The sequence below is a fragment of the Acomys russatus genome, chromosome 12 (genome assembly GCF_903995435.1).
Source record: "Acomys russatus chromosome 12, mAcoRus1.1, whole genome shotgun sequence".
NCBI lineage: Eukaryota > Metazoa > Chordata > Mammalia > Rodentia > Muridae > Acomys > Acomys russatus.
The window spans coordinates 40,998,894-41,020,171 of record NC_067148.1 but is presented as its reverse complement, the minus strand read 5'-3'; the positions used below and the strand labels follow the sequence as shown (position 1 = coordinate 41,020,171).

At 48.3% G+C, this 21,278-nt stretch overlaps 1 protein-coding gene across 2 annotated transcripts in view; it reads left to right on the top strand.

The window, feature by feature from the left end:
* Positions 1-21,278, top strand: part of Asb18 (ankyrin repeat and SOCS box containing 18) — a 58,279-nt gene that overhangs the window by 1,485 nt on the left and 35,516 nt on the right. The window contains exons 2-3 of one of the 2 annotated variants that reach the window (XM_051154320.1): positions 14,976-15,098; positions 18,108-18,375. In XM_051154320.1, coding sequence (XP_051010277.1) covers positions 14,976-15,098; positions 18,108-18,375 — 391 coding nt within the window. The remainder of the gene's footprint in view (positions 1-14,975; positions 15,099-18,107; positions 18,376-21,278) is intronic. The other variant, XM_051154321.1, reaches the window with a different exon arrangement.

Genomic DNA, 21,278 nt, shown 5'->3' with positions numbered 1-21,278 from the left:
TCTTCTGGCCTCTTCAGGCACTGCACTCATGTGCGCGCACACACACACACACACACACACACACACACACACACACACACACTTTTATTAATTTATTTACTATACATATGCATACATAATTAAAAGTAAAATAAATCCATGTACCTGCATGAGTTTTCTAAACCCATCACATATGGAGATTAACTACAAAACCCTTGAACCAAATGCCTGAGGAAGACTGTCTTTAGGCTACTGTTCCTATAAACAATGCTGTCATCTAAGTCTTTGATGCCGCCTGTATGCTTTCATTCGTATACAGCACTTTCCTTTAGATAAGTTCCTTGGAGCCCTATAACTGTTCATGAGTATAAAATCTTCTCGGGATATGTTTCCAAAATCCAAAAGGAAGTACAGAAACATGTTTTGCCATGGCCCCTGCCAGCATGAGAATTGTCAGTTTTGAAAATCCATACGGAAATTGCCAGTTTAATAAGGGTGTGAGGATAATCCTTCATTGCCTGGTAGGCCACTCGTGTGCGTGTGTGCGTGCGTGCGTGCGTGCATGCGTGCATGCGTGTGTGTGTGTGTGTGTGTGTGTGTGTGTGTATCTGTGTCTATGTGTGCCTCTGTATTTATTATACAGAAGAACTCTCAATCAGCTTCCCTGTCCACCTCCCCTGCTCATCTTTATCACCAGCCTCCTTCCAGATACCATTCAGGGAGGTCACCTCTCTGAAAGGTCACACTGCTCATCCAGATGGCCACCTCGCCACCTCCTGCAGGAACATTCACCCTTCACCTCCATTTGTTACTGAAGAGCATGGCAGGCTTAGTCTGTTTTCTGTTGTTGCTGTAACAAAATGCTTGGTGCGGGATGATTACAAAGTACAGGAGTTTACCTGAGCTGCCAGTCTGAGAGCCTGGGTGTGCTGGACTGGGCGACTTAGCTGTTCATCCCCTTGACTGCCTGACATAACGTGGCCTGCAGTATCAAGGTGGAACTCAGGATTGAGCAGTCTCATGGTGAGTCAGAAGCCAGAGACAGAAAGAGACCAGCCACTATTTTTAGCAAGCTTTTGGTTTTCTTTTATATTATTTGTTTCTTTTTCCAAGCTTTTTTATGACATATATTTATTACCTGTAATACTGGGTTTCATCATGACATTGTGTGTGTGCATATAATGTATTTAGATCATATTCACATCTACTTCTCTTGACTCCCTCACACTCTTGCTGATCCCATTACTCTTCCCAATCAGGTTGTCCTTGGTGTGTGTGTGTGTGTGTGTGTGTGTGTGTGTGTGTGTGTGTGCACGCGCGCACATACGTGTGTGGTATGTGTGTATATTTCTGTGATGTGGGTATATGCGTGGTGTGTGTATGTGTGTGGGATGTGTGTAAAATGTGTGTGTATGCATGGGGTATGCGTGTATATGTGGAGTGGTGTGTGTGTGTGTGTGTGTGTGTGCGTCCTAATGAGTTTAATTAGGATGGCTCACAAAAGCCTGGCTTTAAGGTGCTAAGATTTCAGGCAGGTGCCACTGTGCCTGGCTTTGTATGTGGTTGCTCAGGATCTGAACTTGGATCCTGGTGAGCTGCATCGAGCACTCTACTCACTCACTGAGCTGTCTCTCTGAGCCTTTTCTTTTTAATGTCACCAGATATGCCAAACTCACATATCTCTCCCTGGCCTCACACTTTATATCCTTGAACAGGGCTTCAGCCTTGAGAAGAAACTTAGACATGGGGTATACTGCTGGCATGGACCAGCCAAGCTCCTCTGTTGGCACTGCACTGGGTAGATGTGGACCCTACTAATGGTGCTTTTTTCTGGAGAGAAATGTTTCGTTCTACTTCAAGCCAAAGCCAGCCTCCTGCTATTAATTGTTCATGACAAGTGCATGATTGTTCCTGCTCCTTCCCCTACTGACTGGGACACAGAGAGGGATAAAGGGTGGCTGAGAGGAGGGTGTCAAGACCCACCTAACCCCTCAAATGCACCAACCCTTCAATTTAGTAACTGCCATAATCGCACTACTTAAGAAACAACTGATTACTAATTGCTATTATTAAGGGTATCAGCATTCTGTGATTCAGCTGAGGGCACATCATATACAAGTCAAGATGCCACTTGAATTCCTGATGGAAATAAAGGGACAGATGTATTCTGTTGTGTTTAGGGCAATGATATTTAAGCATCCAAGGGAAAGCTAATACTAATTGGGCTTTTATTAAGAGATCTCCCCTGTTGCATCTATAGGTGGGAATGAGTGCCAATAAACATGCAACAGACATGTATGTGCACACATGTGAAAATGGGGACCAACTGTGAATGGGACTTCTCACCCAAGGTTGGATGCTGAAGGCACCATGACAATTAGACATATCCACCAGGCCACCATGTGTGTCATACTTCCTTCCATGTGAAGAGGGACACCATGTGAGTCACTGAAGTTGAGACATTATGGCCAGCGAGTGTGGTAATGGCATCTCAGACCAATGACATAGTGGGAAGGCCAAAGGTCTTAACAGTGAAGCGACCCAGGCTCTCACTTTGCCACTGTCCATGAGCATTGAAAATGTCAATTCATCCCTCTGAAGCTTAACTTCCTCACTGAAAAAGAAAATAAGACCAGTATCTCCGAGGCTCCCTGCAAACTGGGCTGACTAGGGTTCTGAGAAGGACTGGTGTTCATGGAGGAGGTTAACGTCATCTGCTCCCAGCCAGCCTGCCTTCCTGAGCAGCCCTTCCCTCGGAGATGTTCTTCCTGAGCAGTCCTTCCCACAGAGCTCTGTGCGGACCATCCCCTGCCTTCAGCAGAGCACTCCAATGACTAGTTTTGGGTCAATGGGGAGCAGTAGTATTACCTGAACAGCTGATAGGAAACCTGGGTGCACATTCGTGTGCACAGAATGAGCCAAAGCCATTATGGCTACGAGGCCAAGGAGAACAAGTAAGTACCTCAGCAGAGTGTGCCAGGCCTGCAATCATCCTCCCGTGGAGACAGAGAGAAAGAAATTGAAGATGCTACACTGACCTGCTGTTCTCTACACACTCCCCAAGAAGTGTTATCTTCCCACGCTGAGGGAGGTGTTAAGCTACCCAGCTGAGGTCTCCCAGCCACTGCATATCTAGGTATCCAGTGCTCTCCTTGGTACCCCACGATGCCTAGAGTTCATGCTGGGACTGCCCTAGGCAGGACACAAAAGCTCACTGTGTTCACTCACTAATCAACGGCCAGGTACAAGGACAGCATGGATGCTCCTTGCCTCCGGCCCGGGTTCATGCTGTCTGCCCATCTAAAGGCAGCGTCCAGGAAAGTCCAGAAAGGCACTTTCCCCACTGAAGATGTTACCATTTGCGATGGTTCCCAATGGATGCATATTTTAACAGCACCATCCATGCATGCAGATGCGTTACACACATGCCTACAACAAAATAGTTCTGAACATTTCATTGAAAGACTTCAGAAAAGAAGAAAGGAAGGAAGGAGAGAAGGAAGGACAAATGCCTGAGAGTCTCATCTAGAGAATAAGAGCAAAAACTAAGAGCAGGAGGTGACCCGTGGCAGGGAAAGGCGATGGAGACGCTCCCCACCGACTCTGCTGCTCACCCGGTCAGAGACTGTGGGGGCTGGGAGGCCCTGCTTGCAGCAAAATGAAATTAAACCTTTCTAAGTACTTATAAATCAGAACCTAATGACACTATCCCACCACCAGCCTGAGCATTGCTCTTATTACTTTGATTCACAAGCCAGGAAAAGATCCGGAATTATGCACAAATTATTGTCCCATCTTCTTAATTAACGCTGATTGCAAAATTCTTGCTAAAGTCCTTGCTAACAGACTCAATTATGTACCGCCTGAATTGATTCACCCAGATCAAGTGGAATTTATTAGAAATACACTTTCCTACAATAACATCAGATTATCTTTGAATATAGTTAAATTATTTAGGAATAAGATGGCTGCAGCAGCCTCTCCTGATTTAGATAACACGAAAAAATACCTAGAATTACAGTGTTTCTTTGCTTTCTGCAAGACGCACACTCTAGGCATTTATTTGTCCTAGAAGCAGGTTGAGTCACACTGTGAAGAGATGAAATGCATGGCCTTACAGCTAATGGTCCAGCTTCAAAGACATATGGGCAGGAAGAAAAAAAAATCCTACCGGGCCGCATCTCCTCCCACTGTCGTACCACCCCACCCCACCCCCGACACACACACACACACACACACACACACACACACACACACACACACCCAGGACGAACTGTCCCTGCCTGTGGAACACAGTGAAATTGCAATTAGGCTAAATCAGGATATTTTCAGAATCAAAATGGAGAAACAGACTAATAAAACGGTAATGTATGCTGATGGCACCCTCCCATTAGCATCACTGCCAAGCATGCTGGAGAGTTTCGTTTGGGAAGAACAAAAGGAAAGGAGGGAAAATAGGACGAGGTTTTCTGCCTTCTAAGAAGATGACTCTGGCTTCGGCTATAGTGTTCTGCCTTGGAAACACAGCAAAGGTGGGATGGCAGGGCAGGCAAGCTCTCCATAGACAAATCCCATCTTCCTGGTCTCTTTTGCCCTTGCCTTTGACACCAACATCCAGAGCTGGATCTTGAAGGGGGACCTCGCTTAGTAGACAGTATTACAGACCAGGTGGATTATGGGATATTCAGGTTGGCCTTGGATGGATGAGCAGTTGTCGAAAAGCAATGATGATAAAGCAAGGTCACTCAGCAGGTGCAGTGCAGATGGGGTATGAGACGTTGTATGAGGCAGTGGGACCCAACAGGAAGGAAAGAGGTAGACATCAGAGGAGAGTCTGGGTTGCCCTGTGAGACCAGGATCCAAGGTTTTAGTGTTGACATTTGTCGAAAACATAGTGAGCAGCCATTAGGCAGAGGAGTGGGATCATATGATCTGGGAAAAAATAAAAACCCTGAAAATTCTTTTACATACATAGGAAGGGTGGGAGTAGAGAGGTTGGTGCCAGAACACACACGAGCTCTACTTGCCCACCTCTCCCTCCCTTACTGATAAAAATCCTTTTGACAACACCATGTGCCCAAGAATGACCCCCTCCCTTGAAACTGGGGCTGATCTGTTGGTTGTTAGCCTAAAAAGAAAAGGAATGAAAGTAAAATGGCCGTGGACTGTCACATAGTACACAAATCAGATATACACAGACAGGATCTAAGAAACAGACACAATGGAGAAAAACAGAAAGACCCAAAAAATAACTACCTCACATTTTCCAGAGTGCGTGGTGAAAGATATGAATTTACAGATCCAAGTTCAGCACACCCAAGACAGAGATGGGAGGGGATGGTGCATCTAGGTGTGTGGGCTTGTGGTTACCGTGGGAGAGTCACACTCACCTTGTAATGGAGGGCAGATTTGGGGATGACTTGGTACAGTGCCCCTTCCCACAAACCAGCAAAGGTTCCCGTGACAGCTGTTGTTCTTTGCCTACTTGACAGACTAGAATCTCCTGGTAGACGCTCCTTATGGGCATGCCCACTGTGGGCGGCACCATTCCCTGGCTGGGGTCCTGGACTGTACGAGTGGAGAAAGGGAGCTGAGCAGCAGCATGCAGCCATCACCCTCTGCTTCTCACTGAGGATGTGATGTGACAGCTGCCTCAAGCTCCTGCCACCCTGACTGCCCCACCACGATGACCTTTGCTCTTGGTCTGTGGCCCAGAGTAAGATCTGTCTGTCTTAAATCGATTTGCTCCAGAGGGTTTTGTTTTGTTTTGTTTTGTTTTGTTTTGTTTAATCAAAGCAACAGGAAAGGAAACTAAAACAGTCCCCTACTGCCCAAGGCAGAAGTCAGCCAACTGGCTTTTATGAATAAAGTTTTATTGGCACACAGCCACCTTCTTCATTTACAAATAATCTCCAGCTGCTTTTATAACCCAAAGGCAGAGCTGAGTAGTTGCCATAAAGACCATGTGGGCCATAAAACCTAAACCACTTACTGTCTGAGGCTTCACAGAAGAAAGTTTGGCACCCTGTATGCAACAACACATGGTTTAAGTTTTAGAGCAAACACTGGATGACCTGCCCACCCCAGCCATCCCTTCTCAGTCTCCTTTCACCTGCCAGGTATGGCTCCAAAAGCTGATCCACACTCTAGTGCTGCCCTGAGCCTGCTGGGAAATGTTTAACACTCACACTGACTGCTGGCCTTTAGAAATGTTTCCAGCAATTTGATGCAATGGCACAATTTCACTGGTATGGTTCATGGACTTCTAAGTCTGCTTTCATTTTGTGTTTTCCAGTAATTATTTTTTCAGTGGATTTTTAGAAAAAGAATCAAGTACGTAACAAATTGGGAACTCTTCCCCCCCAAAAAAAAGAAAAGAAAAAAGAAAAAGAAAGCCCTGGCCCTTCACCTCAAGTGGCTAGGAAACTAACTAAACTATACTTCTGCAAGGGGGTCAGTCCTGAAACCCTCTCATTCTCTGAGACCTTCAGATTGTCTGGGTGCTGGCAGTGTATCCATTCCTCCTGCCAGGGAGGCCAGGGGTCCACAGTGGAACACTGGGAGAGCTGGACTCATGGGACACTGGCTGACATCAACACCTAGAAAGCATGCTTGGTGGAGGCACGCTGACGCGGTTCTGACCCTGCAGCTTTGGAGCTCATGGGCTTGTCGGGACCTGCAGCCATCATTACTCCCTGGTGACACTGGAGAGGATCCTAGTGGGTGAGGTGGCTGTCTACAGCCAAGTCAGGCAGATTCTGACTGCGCTGACAAGAGCACCAAGTCCTCCTTAGAGGCCCCAAGGCCCACTGCCAGGCTTGTTTGTTTTCCACCTATCTCCCTTCCACCTGGACTCCAGAATGCCACCTTTCAGATGGCACCCTTGTTGCCAGGCACCATAGCAGTGTGCCTCCTTCTCAATCAAAAGAATGAGGTTTGCTCCCCATCAGCAATCAGGGAGGAAGCATGCATGCACGCGCGCACACACACACACACACACACACACACACACACACACACACACACACACATCACCTTCCCACTGCTCTGCTCAGGGGCCACCTTTGGGAGGTGCCTGCTGTTGGAGTCCAGTGACTTTGAAGCCTTACCTTACATGAGGTACCCAAAGCACAAATGCTTAGGCCTCTGAGGATGCAATTCCAGTGGCTGCTAATGGCTGCCTTGCCCATCTCCCTCTAAATTCACAATCCGTCGAGCCAGGAGCTCCCACACTATCTATCCGTATGCTGCTTGTAACTGAAGCATGCTCTGTATACAATAACACGCTGCATTCGCATGCATTTCCAGTCAGGTACAAACAAACCCTCTATCCTCATCAACGGACTTCCAAGACGCAGTTATCTAAGGAACTCTTTCAGTTAACAAGCAAGAAGACTTTTTAGCTAACATTGTATTTTTGTGAGGTAGGTTCTCATTTAGTTCAGTCTTCCCCCAACTCAGTGTGTAGCTGAGGATGACCTTGAAGTATGAACTTGAACTGTGACCTTGAACTGCCAGTCCTCTTTCTTCTGGGACTGGGACTCCTCCTAAGTACTGGGACTACAGGCATGCTCCATCACACCACTTTATACGGTGTTGGGGTATGAACTCCAGGCTTGTTACATGCCAAGCAAGCATTCTGTCAACCGAGCTACATCCCCAGCCCTAACTTACATTGTCGCCATGTGTATATATGTTTGGTATACACATGTATGTTCATGTGTGTGGGGAGCCTGTGTATGTGAGTGGATGTGGAGGGCAGGGGTTGGTTGATGCTGGCTCTCATCCTTGATTGCTTTCCATCTTATATTTTGAAGCAAGCTCTCTTGATTGAACCCACAGTTGTGGTATCCCCTCTCTCCGCCCAGAGCACTAGCAGTACAGACTGTTGGACATGCCCACCACGCCAGGCACTTACATGGGAGCCAGGGGTTTGAACTCAGGTCCTCCTACTGGCCGGTACTCTACTCACCAAGCCATCTCTCCAACCACACAACTTTCACTTTAAATTAGTAAATTTAGATGTGTGAGTTTAATATTCATTTAGCTTATACAATTTTCCTGTTGTGCCAATAAGAAATAAGCCCAAGGCCAGCTAGACAGCTGAGTGACAAAGGTGCTAATCCCTAGACCTGACAAACTGAGTTCAGTCCCTGGACCCATATGGTGGATGGAGAGGATAGACTCTCACCAAATGTTTCCTCTAAGCTCCAAACATGCCCCATAGTGCTTGCTTGGGTGCTTGCTGGCACAAGCACTCATGTGCGATCATATGCACACACACTAAGGAAATAAATGAATGTGACCAAAAAAATCCTTTCAATAAAAAAGACCAAAAAAGCTCCCATTCATCACATGACACTGGCTTTACTTTGCCCCCTTGGGCCTTTGTAAAATACCAGTAAGAGACCCCAGGAACTTCTGGCTTCAAACCGGGTCACGGAGCTCGATCCGCACAACAATCAGACCAAACCAACTTCAAGAGAGAAGCATCCTGCTCCCTGTGTGAGATTCATAGAAAACAATCAGGCTAAATGTGCAATTTGTCTCAAGAGGCAGAAGCTGCAATTTTACCATGTCATTAAATCCCCAGGACAGTTGCAAGGAAAACGTGGCCTCCTTGAGCACGGAATGCTCTTCTGATCGGCCCTCCAGCACTGTCCCTATGGTCTATAAATGGCCTGCAGGAGTTGATGCCACATGGTCCTGCATGAGAAGTATTTGGCAGTTCCACCCTGCACTTAGCCATAGTGGCAACTCACACTCAAGGGCACCTTTGCATCTTGGGTACCACAAAACCACTCTGGGATGTCAGTGCTTATGGCACTTGACCTTTGGCTCAGTCAGTGATGGGGCTGGACCTTGTAACTTTACATTATCTGTGCTGGGCTGTGTGGCACGTAGAGAAAATAAGTTACAGGGGTGCTGTGTTCCTCTCCCTGCCCCCATTGTGTTCCTCTGCACGGTGGAAATGAGATTTCTTAATAATGTGAAATTGGTACAGATAATTTAAGTCATTATTAATAGATACACTTGATCTGAGGGAGTAAATGTTTTAATGTTTTGTTAAATGAGGTGTGCTGTGTTCACACTGTCATTCAGAGACGAGGTTAAGGCACTTTAACATTCCTCGCATTAATGTCTGTGTGAGGAGCGTGGATAGATGCATCCTGGAAGTCAAAATATGGAGCTTCGCGCACCTGCCGCCTTTCCCATTTAAGACCATAGCCATACAAATAAAATAGAAAGTGGGATGAAGGGAGGTGGCCTTCAGAAACTTCCAGAGAGAATATGCCCAGAAAGGGACAGTGAAAGAAGCCCACGATCCCACCTGCAGCCGTGCGGATTTTGGAAGACGCACCATCAGCATAGCACCCAATGGAACCCTAGGAGGTGGCAGTATCAGATGCTTTTCTGTTGCTGCGGTAAAATGCCATAACCAAAAGCAACTTTATCTGGGCATATGTTTCCAGGGATTATATGCCGTAATGGTGGGGAAGGTGTAGCAACAGGCAGCTGGAGCAGGCAGCTGAGAGATCACGTCTCCACTGCACACAGGATGCAGACAGAGCAAACTGGAAATGGCGTGAGGCTACAAACTCTCAAAGCCTATCCCAGTGATCTACTTCCCACAATAAGGCTCCATACCCTGAAGGTTCCATCACCTCTCCCTAAGAGTGCCACTAACTGGGAACCAACTGTTTAAATACCTGGGGCCACCACAGCAGCCATGTATAAAAAGGGGCACACTGACTGGGCCGGCATTATAAATGAACATGTTTAAGAGACCATGCAAAGTCTCCGATGTGATCACAAGACTGTGACTTCCTGAGCCAGGCGCAGTGGCGCACGCCTTTAATCCCAGCACTCTGGAGGCAGAGGCAGGTGGCTCTCTGTGAGTTCCCGGCCAGTGTGGTCTACAAAGTGAATTTAGGACAGCCAGGGCTCCACAGAGAAACCCTATCTCGAAAAACAAGAAGAAGAAGAAGAAGAAGAAGAAGAAGAAGAAGAAGAGGAAGAGGAAGAGGAAGAGGAAGGAGAAGGAGAAGGAGAAGGAGAAGGAGAAGGAGAAGGAGAAGGAGAAGAAGAAAGAAAGACAGACTGTGACTTCTTGCCCCTTCAACTTTTCACTTACTTGGAAACTTGATGCTCCAGGAAGCCAGACGCTTTCCAGTGGTCCAGGAAGGGAGCCAAGCTCTGCTTTTACCTAGAGAGCATGGGAAGATGGCAGGAGAGTCCTGCTACTCTAGACACTCTTCCTCTTGCCTGGGACACATAGAACGTTGCTGCTGAAGAGAAAGAGGCTGGCCCTGTCATCAAACCACCAGCCCAGCATTCATCATGGCTGGATTGCTCCACAAAGTCCCAAGAGTGGAAAGATGACCCCCTCATTCTGTCATTCAGACAAAAGCTGGGCATCCCCTCCTGCTTAGACTTTCCCCTCCTTCCTCCTGCAGTCACTCCATGCTCACTCCATTCTATTTGTTTCCTGCCCTGCCACTGTTTACCACACAAAGTGGTATATTAGTTCGTCTAAAGAAATTAAATTATTAAACCTGCTGCTCGGGGCAGATTAAGCCCCTTAGCAACTCTCTCCCTGAGAGAGAACAGCATTCAGAAGCATGTCTAGGTAAGATCAGCTCCCTGGTCATAGCATCTATGGAAACTCACTCCAGGACAAGATGGAAGACTTTCATGGCGGTGCCCAAGACTCAGGAAGAGGAACTGAAGAGAAAGGTCTCCTAAGGCTGTGTGCGATGTGAGAACCCCGCTCTCGTCTTCAGCGTGGCTGCTAATGTCAATAAATGTTGAATTAATAACCTAACTGGGAAACAAGACACTGGCCGGGAAAGTCAACCCAACTCTGGGCCAGTGTGAAGGCAGAGCCGATGTACACAAGCTCCAAACAGAGATCAAAGGAGACCACTGTGGGCAGCAAAGCTCAGTTGCTCAGGGACTCCAGGAAGGGACGCAGGGTTCTAAAAGCCCAAGTCAGTGAACTTGGATTGACACAAGTCACTTCTCTACAGATATGCTTTGATGGCTTAAAATAACTCCAGATAACTTGCTGCATTTGTGTCACCTAAATCTGGTGCAAACATCAGTATGCCTTGGCACCAACTACCTCTGAGCTTGCCAACAAGACAGAAAAGCCACAAACAGGAGGACTCAGACAGCAAGCAGGAGCCTGAGGCCCTCAGTTCAGGAGGGGGCCTGGCATTTTTCCCCCCGACTGCCTTGGAATTCTGACTGAATCAGCCCACTGCCCTGGCCTGCTGAGGTCATTTGGAACCTGACTGCCTCATGCACCCCATTTCTCCTTAATACATTCACACAAGTCACCACTCGGTGGACGGTGGACGTGCAGGGCAGGCCTGAAGGGAAGCAACGTCCTGCAGTGTTCCCAGCCGATGTGGCTCAGCCTGATTGCAGAGAGAAGTGCTCAGAGTCCCCAGTGCTCACCATGGCCAGGCTGCAGCCCAGCAAGCTCAAGAGTCTTCAGGCTGGGGTCCTGGCTTTTATAGCTCCTCGGGTGATTTCATTTTGCAACCAAAGTGTTAGGCACTGCTCTGAGACATCATGCGAGGTACTTCTCCGCTGTGAATCACTCGGCCAGGTTTTCTTTTTAAAAGAACTGTACTTTGACATCTTCTCAGAATTCTTCAGAATACCACCCATCTCAGGTTGGAGCGCACACATCCCTTACCTCACCTCACTGCACAGTTACAATCACACCCCAATCACACACACTTTGTCTTGCTCACCTTGATAGGCTCCTCCTGACCCCCAGATCTACAAACAACACCATTTTTTTTTCTAAACATCCCTAGACCATCTTGTTCCAAATCCAGTAGAGGCTTATCCAGACCTAGTGTGATGTTCCTTTCCTCTATGTGAGTCTTTTGATCCTTCTGTTTTACCATAGTTTCTCAGGTTTTGATGGATTTTCAGCAACTTACACACAAATTTACATTTTTTAAAAGTTGGGTTTCCATGTGAACCAGACTTGGCAAAGAAGGCAAAACCTGAGTAGTGTCCTCGGGCTTTGCATTGATTTTGACCGAGTCGGAAAGGATGAGGCTGAGCATGTGGGAACACTTGGCCAAGCCAGTGCGCATGAGCAGTGTCATTTAGAGGCAGAAGCAGGTAAGGAGCCTAACGCAGAGCATTGGGTCAGAAAGGAGTGTGAGTCACACCCCTAAAGGATTTCCCACAGCTGGTGGGGGGACCTCTGAATGGCTCCTGTTGGGGTCTTCCACACACTGATTTATTTTCCTGTGTGATCCTTGTAGATGGGGTTTTTATCTCTGAACCTCCAAAACCTAACAGGAAACCCTGAAACGTAACTATGTTTGGCCAATGACTAAAGGAATGAATGGGTTGGTTTCCAAGTTTGTTGGTTTGTTTATTTAATATAATAGCCAACAGTGTTTCTATTCTCATTCTATAATAATGAGGAGGAGGAGGAGGAGAAGGTCAGCTCTCTGCCAGTCTTGTGACATCATCTTCATGTCCCATTTGCAAAGGTGACACTGTCTGCCAGGAGTTATTTTTAAAAGCACTACTCCCTAGCTACTAAATTCCAACTCAGACACGGAGGGAACTAAAACACAGAGGAAGCTAAATTTAGCCTAGTGCATAGTTCATTTTATCTGGAGACTTACCTCTGACCCCCCCTTTTTAAAAAAAAAAAACTCCAGTGACAGATTACAACAGGTTGGAAAACATCCTTCAGTTTAAAGTGAGGGGCAAGTTCAAGTTGCCTCATCTTAGAGCTGCGCTGGAGCCCTCTAGAAGTGGATCTGATTACAACCCATTTCAAGCCAGGCATGACGCTGTCTTGAAAAAACAAAAACAAAAACAAAATACAACCCATTTCAGCAAAATACAATCTTGTGGTGCCTGAACTTGGAGAATGGAAGACTTGGAAACAATGTTGCTGCTGGAATGGGGGGAGAGGGGTGGTGCCAAGCTCCTCCTCCAGCCTCTCTAGCAAAGGGAGGATTTATTTGGGCTCAAAGTTTGAAGGCAAAGTCTGCATAGCAGGGAGGGTATGACTGTAAGGGTGCCTCTAGCTAGGGTTGCAGGAGCATGGGCTGCTGCTCGTATCTTGTCCACAACCAGGAAGCAGAGAGAGATGAATACTGGTGCTTCTCAGCCCAGGACTCCAGCCAATGGGACAGTGCTGCCCACACTTAAGGTGGGTTTTCCCTCCTCAGTGACACTGTGTGGGAAACCCCCTTGTCGACACACCCAGAGGGCTGTGTCCATGGGGATCCTAAACCTATTCAATGAAAATTAACTGTCGCTGTTCCGCCCATTGTCAGCTTGACACCCAAATGTCTCGTTTTAAATTCTAATCCTCCACCCCTGGGCATAAAGCTTCATTTTCCATCTCATGATGCGAAGTGCGTTTAGTGCACTCCTGAAATTCTCCGCAGTCTTTAATAGTCCCAACACTGTTCAAAAGTCCATGGCTGAACAGCTGCCTCAGCGGATAAAGCAATTGCCAAACAAAAGCAAGGACTCGAGTTCAGATCCTCAGATGTCCATGGAATGCCAGACAGGCACAAAGGCTGCGTGTAACCTCTGTGCTGAGAAAGCAGAGAGAGGGGCAAATAGCCTGGGCGAGCCAGCTACCAAGACTAGCTAAGTTAGTGAGTTCTGGATTCATTTAGAAGATACTGAATCAATAAACAAAATGGAGAGCTAGTATTAACTTCAGGCCTCCACATGCGTGTGCAGTCTACATGTATGCACAGACCTACATACCCAAATACAAACACACATATGCACACACCACACATGCACACATTCAGAGAGAGAGAGAGAGAGAGAGAGAGAGAGAGAGAGAAGAGATCATCCAAAGTTCAAATTCTCATCTGAGACTCAAGACAAATTGGTTTTCTCTTTTCTTATTTCTTATTATTGTGTTTGTGGGTCAGGGAGTACGTGGAGATCAGAGGACAGCTTTGTGGAGTCGGTTTGCTGCATCCACCTTTATGTGGGTTTCAGGGATTGGGCTAGATTGCCAGGCTTGTGAAACAGGCATTGACCTGCTGAGCCCTCAAGATAAGCTCTTAACCAAGAGCCTCTGTAAAATAAGCAAGCCGTACTCTCCCAACACCCAATGGTACAGAATACACACCCCAGTCCAAAAGGGAGGAAGAAGCAAGGCATAGCTGTGAAAGACCAAACACCTAAGCCTGCAGCTCCATAGCTCCCGTCTGAGCTCCAGTCCCACCCTCCAGCTCTGCTGCCTGCAGCACATGTGGATTCTCTTGAGCCAGCTCTACTCTGTGCCTGAAATCCTCTTCAGTGGACATCCAACGGTCCGAGCATCTCCAGTGTCCTGAGGTCTCCATTGCAATTTAGGCTTCCCCATCACAGCATCGGGCTATGACTTGTCTTGGTCTCCTTTCAGAGAATCTAACCCTGCCAAGCCCTGCATGACCTTCCCTGCTTTCTAGAACCTTGGCTTGAGTCTCTGTGACTTGTGTAAGGCTTGGGTCACCTGGCCAGACAGTAAGTAAGAGAAATGCTGAGTCTATCTGTGAGGTGAAATGTATGTGGCTGGTATCTTCTTTGACGTCACGTGTATAGAGCAGCTCTGAGGTGGGCAGAACCATTTTTCCCTTTGGCGTTAGCATCTATACAATCACAGAGGTGAGTAAACACTGTGACATCTCAGTGGTCACATGACCATGGTCATATCAAGTAACCATTATCATATCAGAGCCCACAGAAGTTATAAATACACTACCATGGGGCTCCAAGTAGAGGACAATTGAGTAATGGCAATAGAAATAGCCCACTCTTCATAAGGCCATCTTCCTCTGCTAAAGAACCAACCCATCCTGAAATCAGTTGCTCTGCAATGGAGAGACAGCCAGAGGCGCTTGGAAGAAAGCTGAAGATCTTTCAGAAAATGAGCAAAGAGCCTCAAGCCAGAGCTGGGACTCCCGAGCTCGAGTTCCATGCTGCATTGGTTGCAGGAGACCTGGACCATATTCGATTCCTCATGGACCAGTTCTTCCAGGACGCCAACGTGGTATTCGAGATCAGTAACGAAGAGCTGGAATGGCAGGTGACATCCCTGGCCACCTTTGGGCTCTCAGGTACCTTGGTCCCTCTAAAGCTCAGTTGTGCCTCTTTAAGCTTCTACTAACCCTCTGGGAATGTGTGCATCCTTCGTGAAGGCTGGGTACACAGACTCTGCCCTTTGGGAGTGCCCATAACCAAAGGAGGTCTGTAAACAAATTGTGTCTGGTGGGTGATGGGAAAATGACGGTTGAGAAGCACCCATCTGGTGGTGGTGGGTGCATCTCCTGCCTTGAAAGCAAAGCCTTGGTTTAGCTGTTGGTCTTGGCAGCTGGGGGAGTTAGAGATTAGACAAACCAAAGTTATGTGCAAGGTCCTTCTATGGAGCACTAAACACCATGGGAACCTGGCAGTGGGCATGGTGCCCTACGGCCCAGACAGCATCAACAGGGAGAAGAATACCAAGCACTCAGCAGACCCTCCTCTTGGAACCCAGAGACGCCTGAAAATAAGAAAGAAAGAAAAAAAAAAAAAAGAAAGAAAGATAGGGGAAATAACTTGGGTCGTGTGTCAGGGCACACTTCTGCAACTCAGATGTGGCTGCTATGTGCTGAACCATCCAGACATACGCAGTCTTTAGAGCTAGAAGCCTGTACTTAACACACACCTGCCACGTGCTCCTGTGTTGAAATCTACCACTGCTCTGCCAGACCATAGGAATTTGAGGAGCTGTGGCCACTGTCCCAGATCCTAACCTGTGAGCTCTAGCAGGCTAAGAAACTGGAAAGGTGGTTCTTCCCCCTCCCCCACCTCACCCCACCCTCCCTCCCTCCCCTGAGACAGGGTTTCTCTATGCAATCTTGACTCCCTTTGTAGACCAGGCTGGCCTCAAACTCACAGAGATCTGAGTACTGGGATTACAGGCATGCGCCACTGCACCTGGCTGGTTCTTTACCAGCACATTTCTGTTTATACCTCTGAGGGAACGGGACCCAAAACACACGGCCAACAAGCTATGTAGTTTGAACTAAGCATGAGGCCTGCTGCCTGGGAGGTGTCAGTCCTAGTCTGGCTGCACTGTCTCCTAGTGGGACCTTTCTGGGTGTCACCCCTTCACCTGCCCCAGACAAAGAATTACAGCTGCTTGAATGCTAAGCCATGTTTTATTTTTTTAAATCATGTGCTACCCAGCCCTGCACTCACATGTGCTCAAATGGCAAGACCCATGCCCCCCACCCCTTGCCAGGATGTTAGCTTAACCCATCTTTTTCATGTTGTCAAATCCCAAAATCGAGTTCCTTCCCCACCCCACCCCCATCCCCATAGTCCTTTGACCCCTATGCTCCACAATCTTTCTAGAACACATCTGCAGGGCTGGATATTAGAATGTGCTGAACAGCAGGGGACCAAGAAAATGACAATCCAGTTAATATATCGAGGACCAGGAAGGCAGAGGCTCTGGGATACCTGGATTCTCTGTCCTTTTACCCAGCCGCCTGACTCCCCAGAGCAGACACAGCCCCTAGGAACATCCATTCTTGAGACAGAGTCTCTCATTGGTCTGAGGCTTGTCAGCTAGGCTAGGCTGGCTGAACAGTGGGCCCAAGGGCCTTCCTTTTCCATCTCCCCAGTGCTGAGATTGCAAGCATGGACCACCATTCCCATATGTTGTTTGTGGATTCTGAGGAATCTCCTCAGCCCAGAAGTTAAGTTTTCTTATAGGCATGAAGGAACCATCAGCCCAAGACCTAGGTAGTCTTGGCTCATCAGAGTGAGTGTACAGAACTGGGGCAGGAGTGGTGGAGGCAGCAGGGTATGCTGGGAACGTCAAAGACTCTGACAAAGTAAGTAGACTCTATCTTGGGTAATACACCAAAGTAGGTCCAAGGTATGCTCCTTGACAAAGACCCACCCCATCCCAGCAGTCAGATTGTCTTCCCTGAAAAAGAGAGTCCAAACCCACCCAGACCCTGCCCTCAATCCCTGGGCCTCTGACTACTGTGACAACACACCAGTGGTAACAGTCCCTCCCCCACTTTCCCCACTGAGCAAACAGCAAGCCAGCTCCAGGCTAGGCCTTTGGGACAAGCAGCAGGCTGGAATTCTCAGCCACAGGCAGATAGGTAAGTAATGAGTGTGGGCTTTCAAAACAGCCCAGCGTGGGTCCCAGGAAGGAGGTGGCCTCATAAAGGGTCTCCTGCACAGCTCGTTACAGCCACCTTATCGATCTTTCCATCATTCTAGGAAGCCTTCGTGCCATGTGACTGCCTGTCCCTTGATGGTATTCTCCAGGGACTCCTCCCTCCACCCCTCCCACAAGTGCCCCTGGTCACTAACAACCTTGCCCCAGCTTCATGAAAGCAGAAGTCACACACAGCATCTGCTCACTCATCTATCAAGAAAGCAAACACACACACACACACACACACACACACACACACACACACACACACACCGGAATTGTAAGGACTGTGGACAGCTGCATGAAGCATCATTTTATAGCAACCATTTCCAAGAATACTCAACTTCCCTCATCTTTTCTTCAGCAAGCCTTGGTGATGGGGTTTGGCTTGTCCGTTTGCTTCCCTTTAATGACGAAGGGGCTAGATGACAAAAGGTTAGATTCTGGGAAATTCTCCAGCCCACTCCTCTCTAAAGCTACCCCGCCCCCAAACCAGAGCCTTTACGAGATCCCTTCTGCACTGGGATTACATACATGTACGCATGTGTGCGTGCATCCTATTACCTCCCATCCTTCCTCCTGGACCAGCCTTTAACAGATTTCCAGCCATCCCACATCTGAGAAATCTCCCCTCCATCACAGTAACGGGACCTACCTCAGTTGTAGCCCTCCCAGCCTCTTTCTCTTCTTCATCCATGGTTCCTGTCTTTCACTCCGTGTGTCTCTCTGCCCTCTGTCTGGGATACACATCTCTAACAATACTTCCAGGTGATTGTCATACATGTGCACGTGGTACTTTGCTCTCAGACGCGGCGGTTTCACCCTCTAGCCTTAGCAAATTGCGCAGCCCACCCGGCCTGCCATCTGCCCCCTTCGCCTTACATCCTACCCTCTCCCCTCCCAGGCCTCTGGACCCTGGAGTACAAGCGGGAGCTCACTACACCGCTGTGCATTGCTGCGGCCCACGGTCACGTGTCCTGCGTGCGACACCTGCTCAGTCGCAAAGCGGATCCCGATGCCAGCCCCGGAGGTCGTGGTGCACTACATGAGGCGTGTCTCGGGAGCCATACCGCCTGCACCCGGCTGCTGCTACAGCATGGAGCAGACCCAGATCTGCTCAGCGCGGAGGGCCTGGCACCCCTGCACCTGTGCCGCACACCGGCCTCTATTGGGTAAGACACGCTCCTGCTCCACACTGCACCATGGACTGGTCCAGGGACCCAGATTGGGGCAGGGGATGCGGGGCGGTGGGGGGGCACTCAGGCCTAGACCCAAGTCTGGCTCTTGGCCACGTGTTCTCTGACAGTGGTCCATACTTGCTTCTTTCCCCAAGCACTTAGTTGGGTAGGAACCCTGACCCCCACTTCCCAGGCGAGGTACCTGTCTAGCCCTAGTCTCCAAGGTAGAGATTTCGTAAATCTGGTCCCCCACTTAAATCTGAGACTGTGACTCTAGTCCTCAGGCCCGGCATCCATCTGTCCCTTAGTCTCCAAGCCCAGGACACTAAGCCTACTCCCCACGTCAGTGATCCTGACCCTGGTCTCTAGGCTTGGGATTCTGATCTTAATTGCCAGGCCAGTGATCCTGACTCACAGCCCCAGGCTGGGATCTTTCTGGCCCAGGCTAGGATTAGACTGAGGTCAGACCCTTGTCCTTAGGCTATGAACCCCGCCCCACGGGCCGCTGGACCCTCCCAGGCCCCGCCCCGCCAGCGCGGCCCGGGCGGGTTAATTAGCGCTTGATTGCGAGCGCGCGGGGCGCCACGCCGCAGTAATGAGCCTCTGATCACGGCCTGCAGACGCGGCGCTGAAGAATGCTAAAAGGCCACTGGCGGGGTTGGAGACTGAAAAATTAGGGTTTTTAATGATAATTTTATGCAGAATAATTGTCACAGTGTGACATGAATGGTTAGCTCCTCGGGCGGGAGCTTCCGAGGCCCACAAGGACTCCATGCGCCCGGGTCGCGCTGCCTGGGGCTGAGAGGAGCAAAGGGGCCCCAGCGACCTTGGTGCTGCTGCTGGGTTTTCTTGCCCGCGTTATGTCATCCCAATATTTCTTTTCGAACGTTCTAACCTCTGCTCTTGCGTTATATTTGCTCGGCTACTTTTGCTGTAGTGGCAGTAACATAGAATCACTCCATCCCGCACTTGGATCTTGCTGGGGTCCACTGCTCCCCACCTACCCAAAGACACCAGGGTCTCCTTCCCTGTGCAACAAGTAGGCAAGGATGCTAGGTGCTGGGTCTAGAGTTGGGGACGCAAGGGGCTCTCAGACACCCACCATGTTCGCCTTACCCTGTGAAGGACATCCGTAAGTCCTACGTGTTTCAAAAGTCCAACAATTTTTAAAATTTTCATACTAAAAGAATGCTCTGCACTCAGAAGGCAGAAGCAGGAGCAACTCTTGAGTTCTAGACCAGCCTGCTCTACAGAGTGAATTCCAGGACAGCCAGGGCTACATAGAGGAAACCACGTCTCAGAAAGCAAAATAAAACTACAAAACTGTACTATCTAGTTTCTTGCTCTCAACATAATTCTCCTGGGATACATCCATATTGTCCTGAGTAGCCCATGGTTAGCTCTGTTTTCATGCTAAGTAGTATTCCATGCTGTGGGTATAGGGCTGTTTGGACCCCTGCAGGAATGTAGCTTAGGGTAGGGCTCCTCCCAGACATTTGTGAGGTCCTGAGGTCAACCCTAGGTTGCAACAACAACAACAACAAATTAACTAAAATAACAAAGACATTTGATTGTTTCCAGGTTAGGGCCGCTACAAAAATCAACTGTCCCGGAGCTTTTATGCCCTTTTATAAACTTTTATTACTTCCAGGTTACTTTTGGGGTTGCCAAGAACTAGCCTGTCTGACGAGATTAAGAAGGTAACTTAAATTACTATCCGACTGGTTTGCACAGTTGAACCATTTGCACTCTCTTCAGCCCCTTGGGCATTTGAGTGTGGACACACAGACAGCCACAGGGAAGCAAAGCTATGGCTTCCACCTGCATCTCCCCAGTTGTATTATTTCCCAATTATATTGAACCAATTCACAGATATTTAATCCACATTTATCTGCCATCTGTATGTCTTCTCAGGTGAGCTATCTGTTGGGATCCTTTGCCCAGACGTTAAATCCAGTTGTTTTTGTATATAAAGAAACTTTGAGATTTCTTCATATATTGAGGGCACGAGGCCCTCATCACACGCTAGATTTAACAATCGTCATCTCCCAGCCTCTGCAGTCTATTTTCTTCTCTTAACAATATCTATGAGAAATAGAAGTGTTTTGTCTTGACAAAATTCAGTTTGCCAATTTCACTCTTTTAGGATAAGGGGGGGGGGCGCTGTTTTATTGCCTCACATGCCCACAAACGTTTTCCATGTTTTCATCTACAGATATAAATCTTACATTCAGTCCTACATGAAAATCTGTGTGGAGTCCATCTTGCCCGGACTACAACCACCTCTGAGGCAAAAATAACCCCCAGACATGTTGTCCAGAGCTTTCTTGGGAAACTGGGTGGACAAGAGCCTGTTAATGGGTTAGAAGTTCCGCCCTCAGGCCCCGGCTGCAGGAGTGTACTGTCGCTTTGGTATTAGCCTACGGTAGGTTAGATCCACTCCCATTGCTCTAAACTCACAATGGCCCTCTGTTTCTGATCTGAATCCCTGGGGAACCAAACACTCGTCTTGCTGCCTCTAAGATCAGGGTTTGCTTCAGTAGAGTCCCCCAGCTGTCAGCACTATATGCATTTGCGGAGCCGCCTGTCCCCTTTCCTTCATCTCACAGCTCCTTGGGACCTGCTGTCATGTGCCAGGGCTGACCTGATCCAGAAAAATCTATGGCCAGTTTTGGGTCTATTTCTGAATATGTTGTGAGGGGTGATCAAAGTGACCGGGGTTTTTGTGCCTTTGCCTTTCCATATGGATATCAAACTGGTCCAGCAGGGATTGCTCTGGCTTCTTTGGTCTACATAGTTAGTCGGAGGCACACCCACACTGTTGTATGACACCCACACTGTTGTATGACACCCACACTGTTGTATGACACCCACACTGTTGTATGACACCCACTGTT